The sequence below is a fragment of the Hyperolius riggenbachi genome, chromosome 6 (assembly GCF_040937935.1).
Source record: "Hyperolius riggenbachi isolate aHypRig1 chromosome 6, aHypRig1.pri, whole genome shotgun sequence".
Lineage (NCBI taxonomy): Eukaryota > Metazoa > Chordata > Amphibia > Anura > Hyperoliidae > Hyperolius > Hyperolius riggenbachi.
In genome coordinates, this window is record NC_090651.1 from 295,762,284 (window position 1) to 295,785,301 (window position 23,018).

The following is a 23,018-nucleotide window of genomic DNA, read 5'->3' on the forward strand; positions in this document are numbered from 1 at the left end:
AAGTTTACTGGGTTTCATGTTTTGCTTGTTCCTGGTAAACCACATAAATCCGGCTTTGTAGAGAAATCCACGTGACCTCCGTAGCAGGCAGTGCGAAGGGCGTCCTGAGGGGGCCTCAGACTGCTCTCCCTATATAAAGCCTGCAGGGGAACATGTGCGTCTCTTGTTCCGTGAACGCGGAGAGAAAGATGATTATGGAGATGGCGCTGTTCGTGGAGGTGCCCGCTATGCACAGGCTGTGCTCTGGTGACTGGGATCGGACGGCTAGCTGGCTGCGCGCTGCATGATGGGAAGCCTTTGGAACGAGCACGTGGTTGCCTTATCACTAACGTAGGTGAATGATCCTGGCCTGCCTTTATAGAAAGGAGATTGTAGGTTTGTGGAACTACAGGTCGCAGCGTAACCTGCACGATGTAGTCTTCCAGAAAATGTGTTCAGGTAATCCAGCAGTGCATTTGCTCCCTGTATGTGTTGATGGCTTGATTAATATGGCAGTGCCTAATTAACAGCTTCTGTATGGCGCCCAAATTATGTGACTCGTGATAAAGGTGCTAATCCTGCATTCAAAACTTGCAAAACTTTTTCTGCTGTTATGGATTGGGTTTATCACATACTTAGGAGCAATGGCCCTTTAGTAGTCAGTGCCAAACAGTTAAATGCTGGGAGTGCTTTTTATCTATAATATATTCATCCTCTTCCATTTATTTCACTGCATAGCTGCTTATCCTCTGATTACTTTTGTTCACAAGCAAGGCTGAGGTGATTCAGCTATTGGAGGAGAAAAGTGCAGTTCCTAGTATACACCTCAGTAATTTAGCTAAGGGATCCTATGAGTTGTTGCTCAAACAATGTTTCAACCAGAAACAGTCACTGTTTTGCTGTGCTGGAGGGTCACATTAGGCTTGGGGTCCTTATGTTTAACACCTTTGCTCTATATTGAAGTACAAAAAAATGAGCTGCATGTTTGGTCACATTTAGTATATATCTGTTCTGAGCTCTGCCAGATGGGAATATGGTGACCCATAATGGTCTCTTTAGGCAGTGCTTACAGTAGGTGATGCAAAACCTTACAAAGGGCTATGAATATAAACTGACAGAAAATACTGTAGTGTGCTTGTCCCCATGATGCTAGCACTGGGCTCTGAATCTATGTGAACGATGCCTGTGCCCCTCTGTCTTGACATGCAGAGGGCCTGAGGGACAGCACTCAACTACTGTATTATGACTCTAAATCAATAATGCAATCTGGCATGGGGGTTACTTTGCCTACTACAGAAATCCATGTATAAACGTTGATGGACACTTATGATTCAGCTTTGCTTTAGAAAATGAGGTAATTATGTAGTTTGGTCTGTAGTGAACTGTAGACTCATATTGGTATTAAAATCTTTGCACTACTGCTGAAACGATTTGTGCATTTAAGACCTTGTCGTGTAACAAATGTACTTGCTCTAATTTGACTTGTATGTGACCATTTCGACTGCTAATTCTTGATTGCCACTCTCTAACCCTCTTATAGGTCTGGTTAGACTTTCATCCAGGATGATCCCTGCCTCTGGGAGAACAATGGCTTCATCTGGAGAGTGAGTACACATTTCGAAAAACTGCCTTATTGTCCAGCTCTAGCCATTACCATTATGCAGTGTAAACCTTCAACCCAAGCTATTGCTTTGAAGCAATGCTTAAAGGAATAATCAGCCAAGTTTGGCTAAAATCTGATTCACTTGGGGCTTTCTCTAGCTCCTTGCAGCTGTCTCGAGGTTGTCCTTACTGTGCCTGCGTGAAGCGCCACTAGCAGTCACAGTGGGCTTGACCGACAGTTTCACGCAGGCGCAGTAAGGATTACATTGCGCTCGGCCTCTGCACTGTGCAGGGACCCTGGACTGGCGGCTGCGTACGAAGCACTCACCGTGGGACAGACAGCTGCAAGGAGCTGGAGAAAGCCCCAGGTAAGTAAATCAGCTAGCTAAACTTGACTGATTCCTTTAAGGAACAGTTGTATGTGCTGTCCCTATGATGCTAGCACTGGGCTCTGAATCTATGTGAGCGATTACTGTGCCCCTCTGTCCTGACATGCAGAGGGTCTGAGGGACAGCACTCATCATAGCTAACATCTAGATTTCCCTCTAAAGCAGGGGTCTCAAACTCAATTTCCCCGGGGGCCGCAGGAGGCAAAGTCAGGATGAGGCTGGGCCGCATAAGGGAGTTCACGTGTCCCCGCCGCAAAACGAGGGCTGCAGAGCCCCCAAATTGCCCCGGGGGCAATCCGCCGGCATTTCCTGGAAGGGGCAGAGCTTTCAGCTTCAGCTCTGCCCCTCCTGACGTCAATCGCGGCGGATCGCCGCCTCTGCCCGCCCACTCTAAACATAAAAAAAAAAATTGGGAAAATAGGAAAAAATGCCAGGAATCTTCATACAGCCATATTACGGCTGTATAGCGATACCTGGCCAAAGCGCTGCGGCTGCGTATGGACCCCCTGGAAACTCTGTCAGGAAATGTATTGCTCTTTCTTTTGATACATGTAAAATTACACTACCGTTAGGCTTGCTACTAAAAGTGACATTTACCGCATTTAAAAGTATACTATCTTCCTTCGAAACTTTAAAATCGATTTTCTCAAAAACTATAAGGTCTTTTTGAAAAATTGTTTTTTCCTCTTATTCCTAATGATCTCCTTAACATATCCTGCAAATTTAGGGTTTCTAGCATTTAAGGTGGATTTGCTATTAACCATTAAAGTCGGCGGGTTTTTAAATGTGTATTTTTTTCCTTTGCAACTTTAAAATCGATTTTCTCAAAAACTATAAGGCCGATTTGAAAAATTTTTTTTTCCTCTTGTAGCCACTGGGGGACCCTACAAGCTCTGGGGCCTTGGGGCCACAAAATATTGTATCGCGGGCCGCAAATGGCCCGCGGGCCGCGAGTTTGAGACCCCTGCTCTAAAGGATACCAGATGTCAAAAAACAAATATGCAGTGGGTAGGGGATTATGAGTGAAAATTTACCATGCCTTCCGTCAGCCAACGTTCTCCTGTAATCCATCCCGGTCTTCTCACAAGTCAGACAACTCCTGGCTTGTAATATGGACAAACTGCCATGCATGTGCAGTATGTCTCAAACTCCCCCGTGGCTGCGCAAAATGATGTAGCAGCCTGCTATGTCATGCATAACCACCAGGGGAGCAGAAAGGACATACTGTGCATGCGCAATGCAGTAAGTCCGGAGTACAATTCAAGAGTTGTCTAACTCAAGCTAAAAGAAGAATCAAAATCCACTTACCAGGGGGCTTCCTCCAGCCCCTGGCAGCCGTCCTGTGCCCTTGCCGCAGCTCTGCTCAATGCCTGTCCTCCGCTGCAGAAGCTGACCTCGCTAGGTGGTCTAGCTGACATCAGGTATGTACTGCGCAGTACAGACCTGATGACATTGGCTGGACCACATGGCACGCGCAAAGAGCTGACCTGGCAAGGTCAGCTTCTGCAGCAGAGGACACCGGCAGTGAGCGGAGCTGTGGTGAGGGCACAGGACTGCTGCCAGGGGCTGGAGGAAGCCCCAGGTAAATGGATTTTGATTTTTCTTTAAGCTTGGACATCTCCTTTAGGGCCCGTTTCCACTAGTGCGGTGCGGAATCGCTGCATATCACCGCTGACTAAATCGCATGCGGATGCGATTCCGCATGCGTTTTTTGCTGCAATTTCGCATAGGCAGGGTATATGTGATTTTAACCGTGTCAATTTACATTACTTCCAATGCAAAATCGCACGCGAAATCGTGGCAAAAAACGCATGCGATTTCCCTATTAAATACATTGCCTGCGATTCGCCTGCATTCCACACGCAGGCGAATTCTGCAGGGTCTACCGTGCAGAAAAATCCTGCACATAAAAACGCAAATGAAAACTGACAAGTGGAAACAGTCCCATCCACTTGTATTGCCTATGCGAATCCGCATGCGTTGTCTGCATGCGAATTCGCGCTAGTGGAAACGGGCCCTTAAGGGTGGTGTATGACTTGTAGGGGTATTCTGTACTACTCTGAAATGCACAAAGCCAGGTAACACAAACCTTGTCACAAAGATCCTTGAAAGACTGGTCATGGCCCATCTGAAGTGCACCACAAATGCCCTCGAACCACATCAGTTTGCATATGGGGTGAACAGGTCTGTAGATGTTGCTATCCACATCAGTCTGGCATTAATCTTGGAACTATGCAACAAACTGAGTGCCTACGCCAGAATTTTCCTTTAGTTCGCCTTCAACACAATCTGCCAGTTTATCCTGCAGGATAACCTGACACCTGGTGTTGTGGCTCAAGGACTTGCTCAGCAACATAACACAATTAGGCCGGGTTCACATTAGGACGCATCCGCCTGTATGCTTGCATTCTGCTCCGTGAGCAGAGCAGTACACGCAAGATCCTGACATGTCAAACATCAGCTCCGATGAGAGGAACATAGCAATGTGAACTTTCCCATAGGGAAAGCATTGCTGTGGCTGCTGTGTTCCGGTCATTAGAGCGGAACGTAGGCTGAAAACAGCCTAATGTGAACCGAGCCTTCATCAAGCTTGGGCTTATCTTCAGAACGAGATACAGATGCCTCCCAAGGGTGCATATTGTTACGATCTAACTGGACTTCAGAATTAAACAGTCACACCTAACCTTGTCACCATTGAAGGCATGGAAGTCACCATGGTAACATTTGATTTCTGGGCAAACTGAATTGTGCATCAAACAAGACTGCAGTATAGCACAACATGGAGGCACTACAGGAAACCACTGTCACAAGAGCCCTTAGTGGTCAGACCGCAATTGGCCTTCTAAACGGTGCCAGCGCACAGATCGTGCAAACTCTGGTCGCAGTCAATGCGCAGGAACCGTTAAGAATTAGCCGCAGACAAACCCGAAGGAAGCCTGTGAGATATGGGTAATTACAACTTTACACGATTCCAGGGTATCTGCCACCACCGCAGTTACCATGGGACCGAGGAGCCCACTGACTGACTAATCCTGCGAATAAAACGGTTAAACACACTGTATTCTGTCTAGCCAACAATAAAAATAAAGTAGCGTCTCTTCAGAGACCCGGAATCAGTTCTGTGTGTGCTGATAAGCAGGGTAGCGGACAGTGAATGACTTGGATAAAGTCGTTTATTCACGGCAAATAATTAATATATACAGACAATTATTAAAATCAACAATTAAGCTGTTCAGTATTTGATAGCCTTACAAATTGCACATTGTGCAGTATGGTACTGCTCGGTGAACACTGTTATTAAAGTGAACCCAAGATGAGTGATGGCTGACATATTTGTCCTTTTAAAGGGATACTTGAGGCAAAAAAATGACATTTACTCACCTGGGGCATCCCTCAGCCCCCCAAAGCTGGATGGTGCCCTCGCAGCCCTGCTCCGATCATCCTGCCCCCGCCGGCGGCTACTTCTGGTTCGGCGACAGCCGCCGACAGGCTGGGAACGCGGCTGATTTTCCGCGTTCCCAGCCGCTGCTATCACCCTCTATGCTGCTATAGCGTGTATATATACGCTATAGCAGCATAGAGGGTGATAGCAGCTGCTATCACCCTCTATGCTGCTATAGCGTATATACGCTATAGCATAGCAGCTGCTATCACCCTCTCTGCTGCTATAGTGTGTGTGTGTGTGTGTGTGTGTGTGTGTGTGTGTGTGTGTGTGTGTGTGTGTACTATAGCAGCATAGAGGGTGATAGCAGCGGCTGGGAACGTGGAAAATAAGCCGCGTTCCCAGCCTGTCGGCAGCTGTCGCCGAACCGGAAGTAGCCGCCGGCAGGGACAGGACGATCGGAGCGGGGCTGCGAGGGCACCATCCAGCTTCGGGGGGCTGAGGGATGCCCCAGGTGAGTAAATGTGTTTTTTTTTTTTTTTTTTGCCTTAAGTATCCCTTATAGCAATACCTGTGGCCTGGCAGTCCTACTGATCATCTGCCTAATACTTTAAGCCATAGACCTTGAACAAACTTGCAGCAGATCAGGTGATTCTAAACTTGTCAGAACTGACAAGATTAAGCTGCATGCTTGTTTCAGGTGTGATTCAGACAGTACTGCAGCCAAATAGATCAGCAGGACTGCTGGGCAACTGTTTAGCCTCCTTGGTGGTAACCCCAAGCTAAAGTTGGGGAAGAAAACCACAGCTCAAAGTGGTAACCCCAACCTACACTCGGGGTAGCTGCCGGAGGTTCTATGCAGAGCAATGCATGTAGCTGGTGTTACAATTCCCCCCCCCCCCCCAGGGCCGCTGTTCTTCTTACTCTCCTCGGAAGCGGTTTCCGCCTGGTGAGATCGCTGACTGTCGTCATGACAGCCGGCAATCTCACTATAGGGTTATAGTGCCACCTGGAGGATGGGGAAAACTGCAGTGCTGGGGCTGCTGCAGACTCTCTAGTGGTGTGGGTTTTTTCCCCATGCTTTTAGGGTCTAAAAGCACATGAGAAAATTGTACTGCTTTTAGAACTCAAAATCAGAAGGAATCATACCTCCAGGGAGGCTAAAAGGAAACCTGACAGCCTACATATCGCTGTCACCTCAGGTTCACTTTAAAGTCCTGGTATGCCTGGTCAGTTGCAATTTCCTTGTGTGGAATGCTTGGACCTGGAGATAACGTGGTAAAGTGGGCCCACCGTTGAATCCTTTTAGTTGCATTTAGATCCTTTGTTAAAAATTAGTCTTTGATGTAATGTTTGTTTGGTGTTTCTTCTAGGTAATGCATGACCTGTAACAGACATATGGTTGGGAACATGGGAAAGCTTATAAGCAGGTATGTTTCCTCAGGACTGGTAAATGGTAACATCTGTCCCAATGATGGTAGCACTGGGCTCTGAAGTCTTTGAATGAGAACTGTGCCCTGCTGTGACTTGACAAACAGTGGGTCTGAGGGACAGGTTTAGAAGGGCTAATTCATTGCATCAATGGTGTTGCTGAATAATTTTGCATTACTTATCACCACCTATACAATTCTGAGCCTGTTCACAGTACTGCATTGTAATGGATTGCATTATTGCAATGCTGCATGCAGACTTGAATTAAAGCAGTAGGATCACCCATACTATTCCAGGGGGAAAAAAACACATATATAAGTAAATACTTGATCTACTTGCATAACATGTATTGTATTGTCCACGTTTTTGATTTCAGTACATTTTATATAGTAAATTACTAAAATTCTGTTCCTGGTGGGGGCCATGTCTTTTGCCCACAGTAAAGGCTAACTCGTGATGTCATTTCTGCCCTTTACTTTTTTTCTTGTCTCCTCCAATCGCTGAGTCACCTCAGCCTTGCTTGTAAACACAAGTGATTAGGGGATTAGGTTTCAGATAAGCAGCAGGCAGGGAAATAAAGGGAAGAGGAGGAATATATTATAGATAAAAAGAACCCCCAGCATGCAATTCTTTGGCACCGACTACTAAAGAGCCAGTGCTCCTAAGGTATATAACTCCAAATCATAACAGCAGAAAAAGTTTTGCAAGTTTTGAATGCAGGATTAGCATCTTTATCACTTAATACACTCAGATCAGTTGCTGTTGAAATTTGATTTTTATGGTGACGATACCGCTTTAACATCTGTCCAGTCACCATTGCAGTTCACACACTTTAATGTGTGCGGGGGGGGGGTGTCATGGTGGGTGGATTTATATCGGCAAGGGCCTACTTCACAGTACCCCATGTGCAAATTTATGCTGGGGATTACAGGACATGGAAGTGTATTCTTATGGGAAGGGGGGGGGGGGGGGGAGAGCAATGATTGCTCCTGCACTAAAACTTGGGGCATACAGCTTTGAAGATGGAAGTCTCTTATCACACATGGAAGCAAATAAAACCTCATGTGGACTTCTGTAACAATGAGTTGCTCCATAAACTTGCATATCATATGTTTATCTACAGTAGCATTGTTTTAAGGCCCTATTCACAGTGCTCAGTTGTGTTGCAGAACAATTCGGCAGGTTAACTCGCTGCCCATACAATGCTATAGTTTGTTCACCGTACTATTGTAACGGTCACTCTATTCTAGTTTGCTGCATGCAGGCTTTGTATTAAAGGGAAGGTTCAGGGAGGGATAAAAATAAAAAGCTGCATCCACTTGGGGCTTCCTCCAGCCGGCGGCCAGGTCGGGCTTCTTCTGCGTTCCAAAATGCACCTCACGGCGGCGCGCTGACTTTATCGGACGTCCGAGCCTGCGGAGCAGCGCCAAGGGCACCTCTTGCCTGCCACGGGCTGGAGGAAGCCCCAAGTGGATGCAGCTTTTTTTTTTCTCCCTCCCTGAACCTTCCCTTTAAGTATGTTCAGTCTCGAGTGCCATTCAGTCATTATAATGCCTGTTACACAAGTGACCACTAAACACTGCCTCAAAACAATAGTGGATGGAAAAGGTGTCAACAGGCACTGTTGGTGGGCCTTGAGGACAGGGTTGGGAATCCTTGCTCTAGGTGTGACAGTTATTGGGGAATGAATTGGGAGGAGCTCTGAAATGTGAAAATTCTACTAATCTATAAGGTGAAACCAACCTGGGGGCTGAAGTGGCTAATTGGTATTTCCTGTATACAGCTGGATGCTCTAAAGGTGGCCATACACTGGTCGATGTGCCATTAGATCGACCAGCTGACAGATCCCTATCTGATCGAATCTGATCAGAGAGGGATCGTATGGCTGCCTTTACTGCAAACAGATTGTGAATCGATTTCAGCCTGAAACCGATCACAATCTGTTCAGCTGCTCCTGCCGCCTGTCCCCCCCCCCCTGTATACATTACCTGAGGCTGGCTCCCAGGCGTCTTCTCCGCACTGCTGTTCTTGCTCCATCCCGGCGCTTCCTGTGTTACTCCGTGACCAGGAAGTTCAAATAGAGCGCCCTCTATTTCAACTTCCTGGTCACCGGAGTGACACAGGAAGTATAAGCGTACACTGGGAGATGCGGAAATGCGGTGCAGCGAGGAGAAGAGGACCCCGGAGCCAGCTTCAGGTAATGTATACATGCTCGGATCGGGCCCGAATCGTACGCCGCAAGCGACGCGCTCCTACTGCCGGGCGATCGAGGGTAATTTCCCGCACGGCGTGATCGACGGTCCGATCCGATTTCGGGAGGGAATCAGATCGGCGGGTGCGTTTAGCGCAAGCGATTGGCAGCAGATCCGATCCCAGGATCGGATCTGCTGTCGAAACGGCCGTGAATCGAGCCAGTGTATGGCCTGCTTTACAGTGGAAGTTTTACTTTGGTGATAGCTGTGTAGTTTAGCATTTGTTTCAGAGCATGAGTGTACTTAGTGTTTAGCATGGCTTTATTTATAATTTCCTGTTTCTTTTCTGCAGGTTTCTACAGAATGTCCTTAGGAAGCCTCATCTGTTTCATGTAGTATGAACCGGTTATCAAATGTGTTGTAGTATAATGCCCTGCAGGGTATAGTTGAGCACAAATAAAATATATATTCTTACAAGTTATGGTATTGTCTTAATTTGGTCTATTGTCACATTTGCCATTGTTACACCCTGCACTTTACTGATTTTTTTTTTTTTTAAAGAGAACCCGAGGTGGCATTGCATTGTTACTGGGGCACAGAGGCTGGTTGGGCACACTAACACCAGCCTCTGTTGCCCCATCGTGTGCCTCAAAGACCCCCTGCTCGCCGCTATACCCCCGCAATGCTGGCGACACGCAGCGTGTCGCCAGCACAATGTTTACCCTAGCGCTGTCTGTCAGCGCCGCCTCCTCCGCATCGCCACTACCCGCCCGTGTCCCTTCCCTCCCGCTGATTGGAGGGAAAGGGATGAGGGTGGCTAGCGGCGATGAGGAGGCGGCGGAGCGGTGCTGACAGACAGCGCTAGGGTAAACAGGGCTACAATCTCTATTTTGACCTATGACACTGTATTATCAAATCATTTGCATGATCTTGTTTTGTGAGTTTCCTGTATGTTCTACCTTGTATGTTACCCCTTTTATCTATTGTGCAGCGCTGCGTAATATGTTGGCGCTATATAAATACAATAGTGTGAATGGGCCCTCGGGTTTAAAAGCCTGCGAAAAAAATTTGTACAGCTTTTAGACTCTAAATCTGGAAAAAAAATCAACACCAGGGAGGTTAAAGCGCAGTTCGGCAACCAACAGTACATGTTTTGCAGAAAACCACAAACATTCACAGGTGAGGGAATTGGCATCTTAGTAGAGCTGATTAACTCTCGATTTCCACAACATGCACTTGTTGGTGGGCCTTGAGGACAGGGTTGGTTAATACTGGTTTAAAGGGCTGCTATTTATATTAACACAAATATCAGAGTAAAATGTGCTATACAGCTGTATAGTGGTACAAAAATCCTCTGACTCCAGGTACCCAAAATTGCTCCTACTCTGAATCCACAGCCCTGGTGCTATAAATGTTTTGTTGTCACTTACTGTAGATTGTAGAAATCATACAGTGAGTCCTTAATTTGGCATAAAAAAAACCTTCAAGCCAAAGAACATCATCCCCACTGTCAAACATGGTTGTGGCAATCTAATGCTTTGTGTGGTTTTTCAGCCACTGGACCAGGGAACCTAATCAAAGTTAACCACTTAATCACCGCCTAACGCCGATAGACGGCGGCAGGTCGTAAGTGGATTTACATGGAACTGGCCGCTCAAAGTTCCATGTCAGTTCATGGAGGGTGTCTCCGTGAACAGTCTGCGAGCCTCCGATCATGGCTCACAGGCGAAATGTAAACACGGGGAAGAAATCCCAGGTGTTTACATCACACGGCACTGCTGCACCGTAAAGGAGATTAGCGATCCCTGGCTCCTGATTGGCTGGGGATTGCCGGTATCTGATAGGCTGAAGCCTATCAGAGGGCAGTACAGGATGGATCGCTGTCCTGTGCCACCCACAGTAAGGAGGGAGGGAAAGGGATGGAGGTGGAAAATCGCTGCGGAGGGGTGCTTTGAGGAGCCCCTGCTCAGCCACACAGAGCAGTGGAGATCCGACCCCCTCAGCAGGACATCCCCCCCCCTAGTTTGGAAAAAGGGGGGGGGAGTCTGATCTGCCTGCCGGGCACACGATCTATGCTGGGGGCTGCAGAGTCCATGCAGCACAGATCAGAGAAACCGGTCCTTAAGTGGTTAAACTGCATCATGATAAAAGCAATACATGAGATTCTAACATCAGGCGGTCTGCAGAGAAACTTGGCATTGGGCACCAGTGGACATTTCAGCATAATGACCCAAAACACACAGCAAAAGTGGGAAAGATGGTTAGCACAAAATTGAGTGTCCAGCCAGTGTCTTGACTTGAATTCAACTGAGAATCTGTGGAGGGAGCTAAAGATATGGCAAGACACTTAAACCTTAAAGATTTGAAGCTCATTGCTAAAGATGAATGGACACACATCTGAGATGTGCAAAAAGCTGGTCTGAAATTATAGGAATAACTTCTGTGATGGCCAATAAAGGTTTTTCTGTTTGAGAAGGGTATGCATTTTGAGCTAGACATTTTTGCTCAAATGTAAATGAAAGCTGAGATGTTCCAAAGTAATGCCTCTGGTACATCTTATCTTTTGGGAGATATCTGTTAATTCCCATCAAATACTTGCTGGTTGAATAAGTAACTTTGTTATAATGTGACAGTGGTATGAATAATTATGGGCAGCACTGTATATGCCACTTGAAAATGGACAAATCAAAGCAAACCATGGTGGAAAAAGTTGGTCCATGTTCAAGCTGCATAAGCCATAAGTTGCTTCTCATTGCCCAGCTTTAGTTAGTTCCAGTGTACATCACTGAAAGCTGCCTCTTAACAGTTTGGGAACTCTAATGCACATGGAAGGATGATCACTGTGTTCATCCAGGATCATGCAGTTGGCACTAAAACTACACAAATTGCAATCTTGCTCTTAGCACACCAGGGCTGTGGAGTTGGTACAAAAATCATCCAACTTTGACCCAGACTCCTCAGTTTATGAAACCTTAGACTCAACGTACCTAAACTTACTCTGACTCCACAGCCCTTGCATGGCTATGGGGTGGGTACAAAAATCCTCCTATTCCGCCTCTTCAGTTTATGAAACTGACTCCAGGTACCCAAACTGCTGACTCCACAGCCTTGGCCATCTCCAATCTGGTAGGTAAATGTAGAATCCAGGTGTAGCTTCTTTCTGGACAATTAGAAAAAAACGTTGGTACCAGCTGGAATTTAAGTAGCTTAGTCTGGATTTCTACTGCCATTGGTGAAATTTATTTGGGACTATATTACAGTTTTTATTCCCAGGCTACAACAGAATATAAGTGCCCATACACTAAACTGTATTTTCCAATTATTTACCTGTTCTACCACTCTGCACAATTAGATATTAAAGCTTTTAGTAGAATACTTGCTGACAGCTGTTAGCCTTGCAGTGCCTGAAGCAATACAAGCTATGAAAATGTTTATACTGTTGCCTACACATTCATGCTGGCATTCACTGTGCAGAAACAGACTTGTCAAAACCATGTTCAACCAACTTTTGATTCATCATTTAAAATGCTATACTTTGAATAGATTTTTGATTCTTGCTGTATTCTTGAGTACATTTTTAGTGATTTCCCTAAACGCTCAGCTAATGTTAATGGATGGGCTAAATTCCACTAGAGCGATTGTGATTAGCATAATTGCTAAATCGGGATATGCAGCATTTTTGAGCGTTAGCATTTCTGCAAAGTATAAACGCTGGTGTAATTGCTCGTGTATCACTATACAGAACAATTTGCTAGCATTTTTAATTACTGCGCACTAAAAAAATTTAATTGAAAGGGCCAATCAGAATTAAAACCGCTAATCACTACAGTCACTGGCAAAATGCTTACACTTTTAAAAATTGCTACAAAATCCCCAGAAAACTCTTACAAAACGCTCATTAAAAACACAAGCTATTGTGATTTGCACTTTGTAGTGTTTCCAGGCCTCACTCCTAATTGACTCTTTACTAGCCAAAAATTATTCCTTCACAACAGAGCAAACTGAAATCACAGGATTTTTTTTATTTATAAAGTATCAATATTACACAGCACTGTACAAGTAGGGATTACAGATTATAAACCTACATAAACTAAAAACCCTGTTAAATCAAAATCAGGCACTCCCCAATCTCTTCCTGCAGCTCTAATACAAAAGTTAATTGGCCCTAGACAATGGTGGACTGGATCAAGGTAGGATGACTGTTGGTGTCCAGATTATATACATTATGTAAAGCCGTGTGCTATATAAATACTAAATTGCATGCAGACCAAAAAATATTGGGTGGCAGGAAGCTTCCAAACAGTTTTCATTGTCTGGTCAAACTCAAATGTTGGATAATTTTCATAAGAACAGTTAACCACCCTGGCGTTCTATTAAGATCGCCAGGGTGGCTGCGGGAGGGTTTTTTTAAATAAAAAAAAACTATTTCATGCAGCCAACTGAAAGTTGGCTGCATGAAAGCCCACTAGAGGGCGCTCCGGAGGCATTCTTCTGATCGCCTCCGGCGGCCAAAAGTAACACGGAAGGCCGCAATGAGCGGCCTTCCGTGTTTTACTTACTTCGTCGCCATGGCGACGAGCGGAGTGATGTCATGGACGTCAGCCGCCTCCAATCCAGCCCTTAGCGCTGGCCGGAACTATTTGTTCCGGCTGCGCAGGGCTCAGGCGGCTGGGGGGACTCTTTCGCCGCTGCTCGTGGCGGATTGCCGCAGAGCGGCGGCGATCAGGCAGCACACGCGGCTGGCAAAGTGCTGGCTGTGTGTGCTGCACTTTATTTCATTAAAATCGGCCCAGCAGGGCCTGAGCGGCACCCTCTGGCGGTAATGGACGAGCTGAGCTGCAAGTGCCAATCTAATCACTTCCCTATTGCTACTAGACTTATACAGTTGGACCTGTGTCTCATGCTCCCTGTCAGGCTCTTACTGAGCCGCCGATGATCCCATCGGTGGGCCCTGGCCACCCCGCCTCCTGGGGGCCCCAATGCTGAAAAGGAGGGGGGCTAAGCGCAGGAAGGGGGGGGGAGTGGGCACAGCCCTCCCTCACCTAGGGCCCCCCCCTTCCGCGCTCCCCCTCCCTCCAAAATTTCAGCCAGCCAGTGGCAGCAGCGGGGAATAGCTTAGTGACCGAGAGTCAGATCGATAGCTCTGCGTGCCGCTGGTCTGGGCTTCTGCACTGCCTGTCCAATCACGCTCTCGCAGTACTTCCTGTGAGAGCGTGATTAGACAGTACAGTGCAGGAGGCCAGACCAGCAGCGGCATGCAGAGCGATCTATCTGTCTCTCGGATGGTAAGGGATTCCTGCGCTCACTGCCGCTGCTGGCTGCTATTTTGGACGGTGGGAGTGTGGAAGGTGCGTGGGTGTCACCACGCACTGGAACATCAGCATGGTCATGATGAGTCATGGGCAGACTAACAAAAAAAACAAAACACAAAATAAGTAGTGGTGTTATTCACAAAGATTAGGGCCTCAATTCACTAAACTTACCTCCTGTCTTTAATAACTCTTCTAGAGTTGTTACCATGGTGATAAGGCATGTAGTATTCAGGAAACATTTTACCTCAGGCAAGCCTAAAGTTAACTCTTCTGTCTTTAAATTAACTCTCTAATCCTTAAAATAACTCCAGAGTTAAAGACAAGCTGTTAATTTAGCTGCATGTGAAAATAACTACAGAGGCAAATTAACTACAGAGGAGGTAAATTAATTACAGGAGAGGTAACTTAACCGCTTGCCGCCCGCGTCACGCCAGTAGGTGTGGCCGCGGCGGCAGCCCCAGGACCAGCTAACGCCAATTGGCGTAAAGTCCTGGGGCAGCAGTTTACGGGAGATCGCGCGCACGATGCGCGTGCATCTCCCACTTGGTGGGCGGAGCCGAGCTCCGCCTTCAGTCTCCGAGCGGCGATTGCCGCTCGGGAGACTGTTACACGGCGAAACCGCCGTGTATTTACATGTGCAGCGCTGCGATCAGCAGCAGCGCTGCACTGGGGACAGCCGTGTGACACGGCTGTCCCCATGGGGGACAAGAGAGCGATCGGCTCTCATAGGCAGAAGCCTATGACAGCCGATCGCCGTGATTGGCCGGCTAGGGGGAGGGAGGGGATTTAGAAAAAAAAAATAAAAGAAAATGTCCAAAAATATTTTAAAAAAAACCAAACAAATATTTATTTAAAAAAAAATAAACACGGGGGGGGATCAGACCTCACCAACAGAGAGCTCTGTTGGTGGGGAGAAAAGGGGGGGGGGGGGGAGATCACTTGTGTGCAGAGGTATACGGCCCTGCAGCTTGGCCTTAAAGCTGCAGTGGCCAATTAATGTAAAATTAGGCTGGTCACTAGGGGGGTTTACCACCATGGTCCTCAAGAGGTTAAGGAATGAAGAGGTAAGATAACTCTCTCACGTGTGGAGGTAAGTTTTCTCTTGCCTTATTATCTCTAGCATGATCTTAGTGAATTGAGGCCAAAGTCTGACCAGATACATTTTAGCTAAAATATTCAAGTAGTTACATGCCTCATGATAATTCATCAAGTAGTCGAATGGCAGCAGATTTTCCAACAAAATGCAATTCCCCCCCCCCCCACTCAAGAAACTGCAATGGAGAGGTGACTGCCTGTCGTTCATTAGCTTTGGACAACAAACTGAAGTAGTTCTCAATGAGTGTTTTGCTCTATACACAGAATTCCCTTCAGTGGCAGGGGAAAGTGGCTTTGAAATGTCAGTTGTCAGGTTTTGCAGAGCTCATGGAATATGCTAGTTCAGGTGTCTGCTCATGGCATGCGGCTGCGTGTCCTCCAGATCCACAGCAGGCAGAGGATCAATGTGACCGACAAAATCCCCACCACAATTGAGAGTGCCAGGATCGTTCCATCTGCAATTAAAAAGGGTGAATGGTGATTTTTAACTATTGTGGGGGCAATTTGAAAAGCCAACTGTTACTCTTTAAAGCTAGTTTAGAAGAGAAAAAAAAAAAAGTATTCTAGCTTTAAAAAAGGAAAGCTGTACTTGTATACCTTGCTACTAAAAATGCCCCTCAGGAATGAGCAAAGAATTTACCCTCTAATAGGGTTGCTCTCTTGGAATAGCTATCAGTAATTGAAATTTAAGTTAGATTACGCTGCCAATGGCCAAGGAGTGTTAACTTACCTATACAGCCACGTATAGATGATGCGTTTCACTTGGGGGCCATGTAACTCCCCTACTTCCTCTTTCAACCCCAGAAGAATTAGTGGAGTTATATGAATCGTCTAGGCAGCTGCAGAGGTAAGTTAACCCCCCTTTGACTGCGAGAAGCACAATTTACCTTAAAGAGTAACTGTTAGCCCCCAAATTGAAATTTAAAACACTATTGCAATGTTTTATTTATTATATAAGTGAGCCAAAAAGCCAATGTACAAGTTAAAAATCAATCTAATTTTGTTACTATCTAACCTTTTCCCCCAGCTCCGGACGCAAGCCGCATATCAGATACTGTAGCATGCAGAGCATGCCTATGTCTGGCCGACCCCCCTCTCCCCCCCAGGACCAGGTGCCAATATATTCTCCCCACCGCAGCTGACCGCTCTGACACGGAGAGAGAGCGGCAGCACTTCCAGAGCAGCACCGCAGAGCAGCCGCCGCCGAGTCACATGTGAGAGAATCACATGTGAGAGAGATGCACGGCGCTGGCTGCTCTGCGGTGCTGCTCTGGAAGTGCTGCCGCTCTCTCCGTGTCAGAGCCGTCAGCTGCGGTGGGGAGAATATATTGGCACCTGGTCCTGGGGGGGAGAGGGGGGTCGGCCAGACATAGGCATGCTCTGCATGCTACAGTATCTGATATGCGGCTTGCGTCCGGAGCTGGGGGAAAAGGTTAGATAGTAACAAAATTAGATTGATTTTTAACTTGTACATTGGCTTTTTGGCTCACTTATATAATAAATAAAACATTGCAATAGTGTTTTAAATTTCAATTTGGGGGCTAACAGTTACTCTTTAAATAAAAAGTCAAAATAACCATACACAGGTCATACTTATATCCCGTGCAGTCTGCTCTCAATCTCTTTCTCCTCTTCTGCGTCCCATTTGTCCACTGTGATCAATGGAATTCTCCATCCTCCATTTTAAAAATGGCCATTACCCCATAACAGCTTCCTGGTCAGCACACTGTTAAACTGTAATATCACCCACTTAAGCCATAGGGAACCTTGCACATTCAGTTGTAACTGACAGCTGCTGATATATAACTGAGAACAACTGATCTATTTCAGTTCTGACAAAATATTGTCAGAACTGGAAGGGATCACTGTAAGAACAAAATGGTGAGGTAAGTATGTAATATTCATTTGCAGCTACGTCATATGTTTATTTTAATTAATTTTACTCGCTTCAGGTTCCCTTTAAATTTCGATTACGAGGAGCTACGTACTCATAAAGAGCAACACTATCCTCTATGCAAGATTCTGACCAGGAAATAGGAATCTGACATTGTAGTAAATTAACACAGGTGTGAGTTAATCAGCAGTGTGGGATTCTCATTGGTACCTGAAAAGTTCCACCTTGTAGTCATCATTTTTTGTATAGGGTGATTTTTTTTTTTTTTTTATTCATCTTTGCCCTAAAGTATTCCAAATGCCCTTCTTTTGTGCTCAGCTGCACAGGGGTGTAGTGTCTACAAATGCCAGCAATTTACTTCTTTGCTGCTTCTCTGTTCAAGGGGACTTTCCTATGTTCTACATTAGCCTAGCAGCAGCTACAGTGCAGTGGTGCCTCATGTAACAAAGCCCCCTCCTGCCTGTGGGAGGAAATAAAAGGAGAGCATGCAGTGTGCACCGAGGTAAAGATGGTCAGTGAGCTGCAAGAAATTGAGTTGATACCGGATTTTGCAGCTTGAAAATGGACCAATCTGATTCGATTTACCATCGGTAAAGAGCTCTCACATTTACGCTGCCGTGAATATGTAAAGGGTGATTTATTTTTTCAACTAATTCCTAACCCTTCACTATCCCTTCTACTAGCATTCTTTCCAGATTAAATATTTTCTAGTTTTATTTTTTTTTAGAAATTTTGCGATAGTGGTCATTTAATTATTCATAACATTCTCAAAATTAGTGTATGTGTAATACAAAAGGCACATTAACTGTGCCTGAACTGGGGATTCCACAATCTTTTCTGCCACCAGAGGGCGCAATGACACACTGGTATTGTTGCCAAGGAAATGCATATAAGGAACTGGCGTTGTTTACAAAGAATTGCATATAGCAGCCTCCATATCCCTCTCACCTTGGCAGGGGCGCATCTGGGTAATATAAAGCCTGTGGCAAACACTGAAATGGTGCTCCCAAGCCAGAGCTCCTTTCCCCCACAGCATCCTTTCTCTTGTACATGTGTTATCATTGCCTCTGTTTTTTGGCTCGGGATATTGCTGAAGTTACTTTTTTGGGGAATATTCTCTTATTCCCTCTCTGTCCTCTTTTCTAACCTTAAAGTGAACCTCTGGACTAAAAATCTACCCAGAAGAACTGAAAAGGCTTGGTGTTTCTTTAACAGTTTCACAGCATCAGAACTTTGTTTCTCTTACCAAAGCATCATTTGTAGCTGTATTTTTAGCTAAGCTCCACCCATCAAAGAAAACTGCCCGGGCTTTTTTCCCCCTGATGCTGTGCAAAGCATGATAGGATTTCCTATGTTGTTGTTCACGTTGCCTAGCAACTGGGAGGGGTGATCAGCACACAGGACACAGGAACTGTGTCTCATGCTCCCTGTCACCTCTTTTCAACCAAAAAGATGGCTACCCCATGAAATCACAAACATTTGCCTGTTCTTTTAAAACAGGGTGGGTAAGAGATTATATTACCTATCTATTTTAATTAACATAACTAATGTAACTTAATGACAGTATGTTTGTTTAGGCTGAAGTTCCTCTAAGCCAAGTGTGCCCTACATACATAAGTTAAGTAGCCATGTTCCCCAGAGAAGAGAAAGAATCTGATATGAAGTCTGAGTGCCTGGGAGGCATGGGGCGCAGCACAGGGGCAGGCATGGCGCCCATAGCATGAGCCATGCCTGTACCTCTCTAGATACGCCTCTTCACCTCGGGTTCCCTTTAACTTACTTATTGGGACAAAGTCTGTTTTTTTATAGTCCTATGGCTTACCGTACATTTTTTTTTCGTTTAACACAAATTTTTTTATTCATGAAATTCACATAGCTTAAACAACTGAATAAGAGAGAGTGCATGATCAATGTATTTTAAACACATACAAATGTCTCTTATGAAAAACAAAAGGGAAAGCAATGTGAGTAGTAAAAAATTATGACATATTGGTATCATTCTAATAGTAATTATTTCTGCTCATATCGAAATGATATTTAAAGCTATGGAGACTTATAGTACTCTAGCTCAAGGGAGAGCAATATAGAAAAATAGAAAACTGAGTAAGAAGAAGAAAAAAAAAAAAAAAAAAAAAAGGGGATAGAGAGATAGGTCTATTTATGTGGGTCTGTCCATTTGTCTATTATCTGGTATTTTAAGACGTAGTTTCTTTAGGTCCTGGTTGATAGAGCAGATATCTATTATAATCATGGAGGGTTGTAGTTCAGGAAGTATGTTTCCCATGGATCCCATATTTTATCATACTTGGATTCTGTGTCTCGCAGTATAGCTGTTAAAAGTTCCATCAGTTTAGTCCATCTAATTTTGGCCATAATTTCGGAAGTTGAAGGAATAGAGAGACTTCGCCAGTGTGAAGCCAGGGCGAGTCTGGTAGCCGTCAAAATATGGGTTATTAATCTCATGGTGTGTTTTTTGGTTTTAGGAATGGGTTTACCTAGCAGCATATATATAGGATCCATGGGAATATGAGTACACGTTACGTTTAGGATCAAGGTTTGAATTTCTATCCATAGAGGTTGAATGACAGGGCAGGCCCAGTAGATGTGTTCGAGTGTGCCTATATGTCCACAACCCCTCCAACAAGTATTAGGGAGTTCATGGTAGATCTTAGCCAATACTTCAGGGGTTCTGTACCATCTAAACAGTATCTTGTAAATGTTTTCTTTTATCTGTGTGCACATAGAAGTATGTTTGGCGTTTTCCCATATAGAGGACCAATCCTCCAAGCTTATGGGTCGGCCTAAGGCTTTTTCCCATCTTGTCATGTAAACATGTTTGGGTTTAATGGAGCCAGATTTATCAAGTAACAGAGTGTATATTGATGAGATGAGGCCTTTTTGATGCCCTTTGTGATCACATAGACGTTCAAATGGGGTATATTCGAGTAAGGGACTTTTGCCTTTGGAGAGGGATCTTAGAAAATGATAGGTTTGATTATACTCCATAGTGAGCTTAGCTGTGAGTTGTATTTTGTCTTCTAGTTTTTCTTTAGTCACAATATTTCCCGATAGTACATCTATCCAGTTGCTGAAGTTAGTGTATTTAAGAGTATACCATCTAGCCATAAAGTCTTCTGCCATCCCAGGGATAAAGGCTGGATTTCCCAATATGGGATATAGTGGAGATATGGGGGATCTAAGATTGGCCGTTTTTGCAGTTGCCCGCCATATTTGTAAGGTAAATTTGATGGTAGGGAGTAGCTGGTCGGTAGGGATCTTAGGTGGAATCTGGGGCCAAATTAATGCTGGGAGGGACATTGGGAAGATGCTCATTGCTTCAGCTTACCGTACATTTTTACCGCAATGTTAATGTAAGTCAATGGAAGCGTTTTTTTAAAAAGCTCTCCGAAAGCTCTAATGGCCAAAAACGTTCAGAAAAGTGCTTATAGTGAGTCTGAGCCCTAAATGAGTTCCTGCGTGAGTTGGTTCATTTTGTGTACTGTTTCATTTTGAGCTGTCCAAGATGAAAGGGAATACATTGAGGAAGATTTCTGCTGTGATGCTAAAGCCTGGTACAACCTTTAATTTTGATTGGCCAATCACTGACCAATTTTACAGAAGTAGTAAAAATTGGTCAGTGAAAAGCCATTAAAAAATGAAAATGCGTACCAGGCTTTAGGGTGCGTACACACATCCAATTTGTGTTGACCAATTTTACCACTTCCATGTAGTATGAGAGCTATCAGATTTTGAATAGATTGTGTAGGCAATCTCTCATACTATATGGAAATGGTAAAATGGGCCAGCTGTTTTTTGTTGTTTTGTTTTTATGTAAGCGTGTGACTTGCGATTGTACTTCGAAGACAACTCTCTCATTTAACTTCTAAAGAAAATTCCATACATATTCTCTTACCGTTACCTGATTTCTGGGGCTGTTCTTGACGTTGGCATTCTTTAGCCCAGTCCTGCGGTATAACTGGTGCCAGGAGCTTGGTAAAGAGCTGCAGTGGGCAAGGAAATGTGCAGTTTGGTAGCTGCAGCTCATAGGGTTCATTATTAGACTCATTCCGATAGAACATCCCGACACTGTAAGTGCTGAAAACAGAAATATATAGCTGGGATACAACAAAACCTGGGTTTTTGTATAAAATCTTCAGCAACACTTTGACTATCCACAATGTAGAGAAAACATCTGTCGTGTTCTTTAAAGAAACCCATTCAGTACAAGACATTTGTAATCTTTTCTGTTTCAAACTACCGTGACTGGGAAGTCTAACTTTTGTGATCAGAGGTGCCCATACTCTATGCACACTGTTTTAAGGCACTGTGTATTTCCCTGAGGAAGCAGGCTAGTACCAGTGAAACGCGTTGTCCAACTGGAATTTTTTTTATTTAAAACAGTCAAACTAGTGTCCTATCTACCGGAGAGATCAATTTTTATGGCAATAGAAAACTATTATTCCAATACTTTGGGCACCTCCGTCACTGTTTTATTCTGTTATTTGAATAGCGTTTCTAAACAGCGGAGTGTCACAGTGAAAGGACCTGATAGATTTTCTATACAGTATATTGCTTGAACACAGTACTGGAGACACAGGCTTTCCCCAATGCTAAACTGAACATTTAACAAAGTTTGTAATTATCTTCTATGTATTCCTGACAGCTTCCTATTTATGTGAAGCCCGGCTAAACATAGAATAATTATAAAACTGCAAGGTTAGTGCCGACTAGATGGGCATTGACCCTACTGTCTACTTCTATAGGTGAACTGCCACCTGTCTGGGGCCAAGTATTTGCTCTTTCCTTGGCTAGGACTGTGGCCCGTCTTTCCATTGCTGTTCTTTAGCTCCCTATAGAATAGATTAAAGCTACAGTATGTATACACACAAGATGTTTGTGGAAAAATAGCCATGGGCTACAATCCACTTCGAGCTTAGTCTATGCCCTACCACCTCACCAATCATCTTCTACTCCATGGACATCCATAATTTAGGCAAAAAGGTTTGCTCACCTCAGCCCTACTAGTACAGTGCAAAAAGGATTGACTCACATACCAGCATCTGATTAATGCAATAAATTGTATTGTATCTCATTCAACAGGTAAATATATACAGAAAAAAAAACATGCAAGTCAGTACATAATACACAGCAAGTGGGAGTATACTAGAACTACTATGGAGTCACTATTATGCATGCATCAAAGTAGTTACAACATCATTGCCATCTGAAGCAAAGTGTAGTCACATATGAGCAGCAATTGAACAACAATAAAGAGTTAATATCAGCATAACCCCATAGTAAATGCATACCCTGACAGTGCCGTTTCAGGGTGACGTTCGTCAGAGGGTATGGTTTAAGGCTCATTCCTTGCTACAATCCACTTAGAGCTCAATCTGTGCCCCACCCCCCTACCAATTACCTTTTGCTCCACATACCTCCATAGCCATGGGCTACAATCAACTTGGAGAACCAAGTCTGTTGCCTACCCTCTCACCAATCACCTTCTGCACCACATGCTACTATAGCCATGGACTGCAATCCATTTAGAGAGTTCAGTCTGTGCCCCAACCCCTCACCAATTACCTTCTGCACCACAGACTGCCATAGCCATGGGCTACAATCCGCTTAGGGAGTTCAGTCTGTGCCCCAATCCCTCACCAATTACCTTCTGCACCATAGACTGCCATAGCCATGGACTGCAATCCACTTAGGGAGTTCAGTCTGTGCCCCAATCCCTCACCA

General features: G+C 44.9%; 1 protein-coding gene, 1 long non-coding RNA gene and 3 other non-coding genes across 6 annotated transcripts in view; 4 read left to right on the forward strand and 1 right to left on the reverse strand.

The window, feature by feature from the left end:
• The first annotated feature begins 119 nt into the window (after positions 1-119).
• On the forward strand, positions 120-9,452 carry LOC137521622 (uncharacterized). Its single transcript, XR_011022168.1, has 4 exons — positions 120-330; positions 1,520-1,583; positions 6,726-6,782; positions 9,328-9,452. It is a non-coding gene; the product is annotated as an uncharacterized lncRNA (long non-coding RNA).
• On the forward strand, positions 1,115-1,204 carry LOC137523199 (small nucleolar RNA SNORD88). Its single transcript, XR_011022561.1, has one exon. It is a non-coding gene; the product is annotated as a small nucleolar RNA SNORD88 (small nucleolar RNA).
• On the forward strand, positions 2,006-2,095 carry LOC137523197 (small nucleolar RNA SNORD88). Its single transcript, XR_011022559.1, has one exon. It is a non-coding gene; the product is annotated as a small nucleolar RNA SNORD88 (small nucleolar RNA).
• On the forward strand, positions 6,816-6,906 carry LOC137523198 (small nucleolar RNA SNORD88). Its single transcript, XR_011022560.1, has one exon. It is a non-coding gene; the product is annotated as a small nucleolar RNA SNORD88 (small nucleolar RNA).
• Positions 9,453-15,566: 6,114 nt separating the features above from the next.
• LOC137522803 (testicular acid phosphatase homolog) overlaps positions 15,567-23,018 on the reverse strand; it is an 88,378-nt gene continuing 80,926 nt past the window's right edge. Inside the window, exons 10-11 of one of the 2 annotated variants that reach the window (XM_068242895.1) lie at positions 21,196-21,371; positions 15,567-15,837 (exon numbers count right to left, since the gene is read on the reverse strand). In XM_068242895.1, the coding sequence (XP_068098996.1) occupies positions 15,737-15,837; positions 21,196-21,371 (277 nt within the window). In that variant the 3' untranslated portion in view covers positions 15,567-15,736. Of the gene's footprint in view, positions 15,838-21,189; positions 21,372-23,018 lie in introns of both variants that reach the window. The other variant, XM_068242894.1, reaches the window with a different exon arrangement.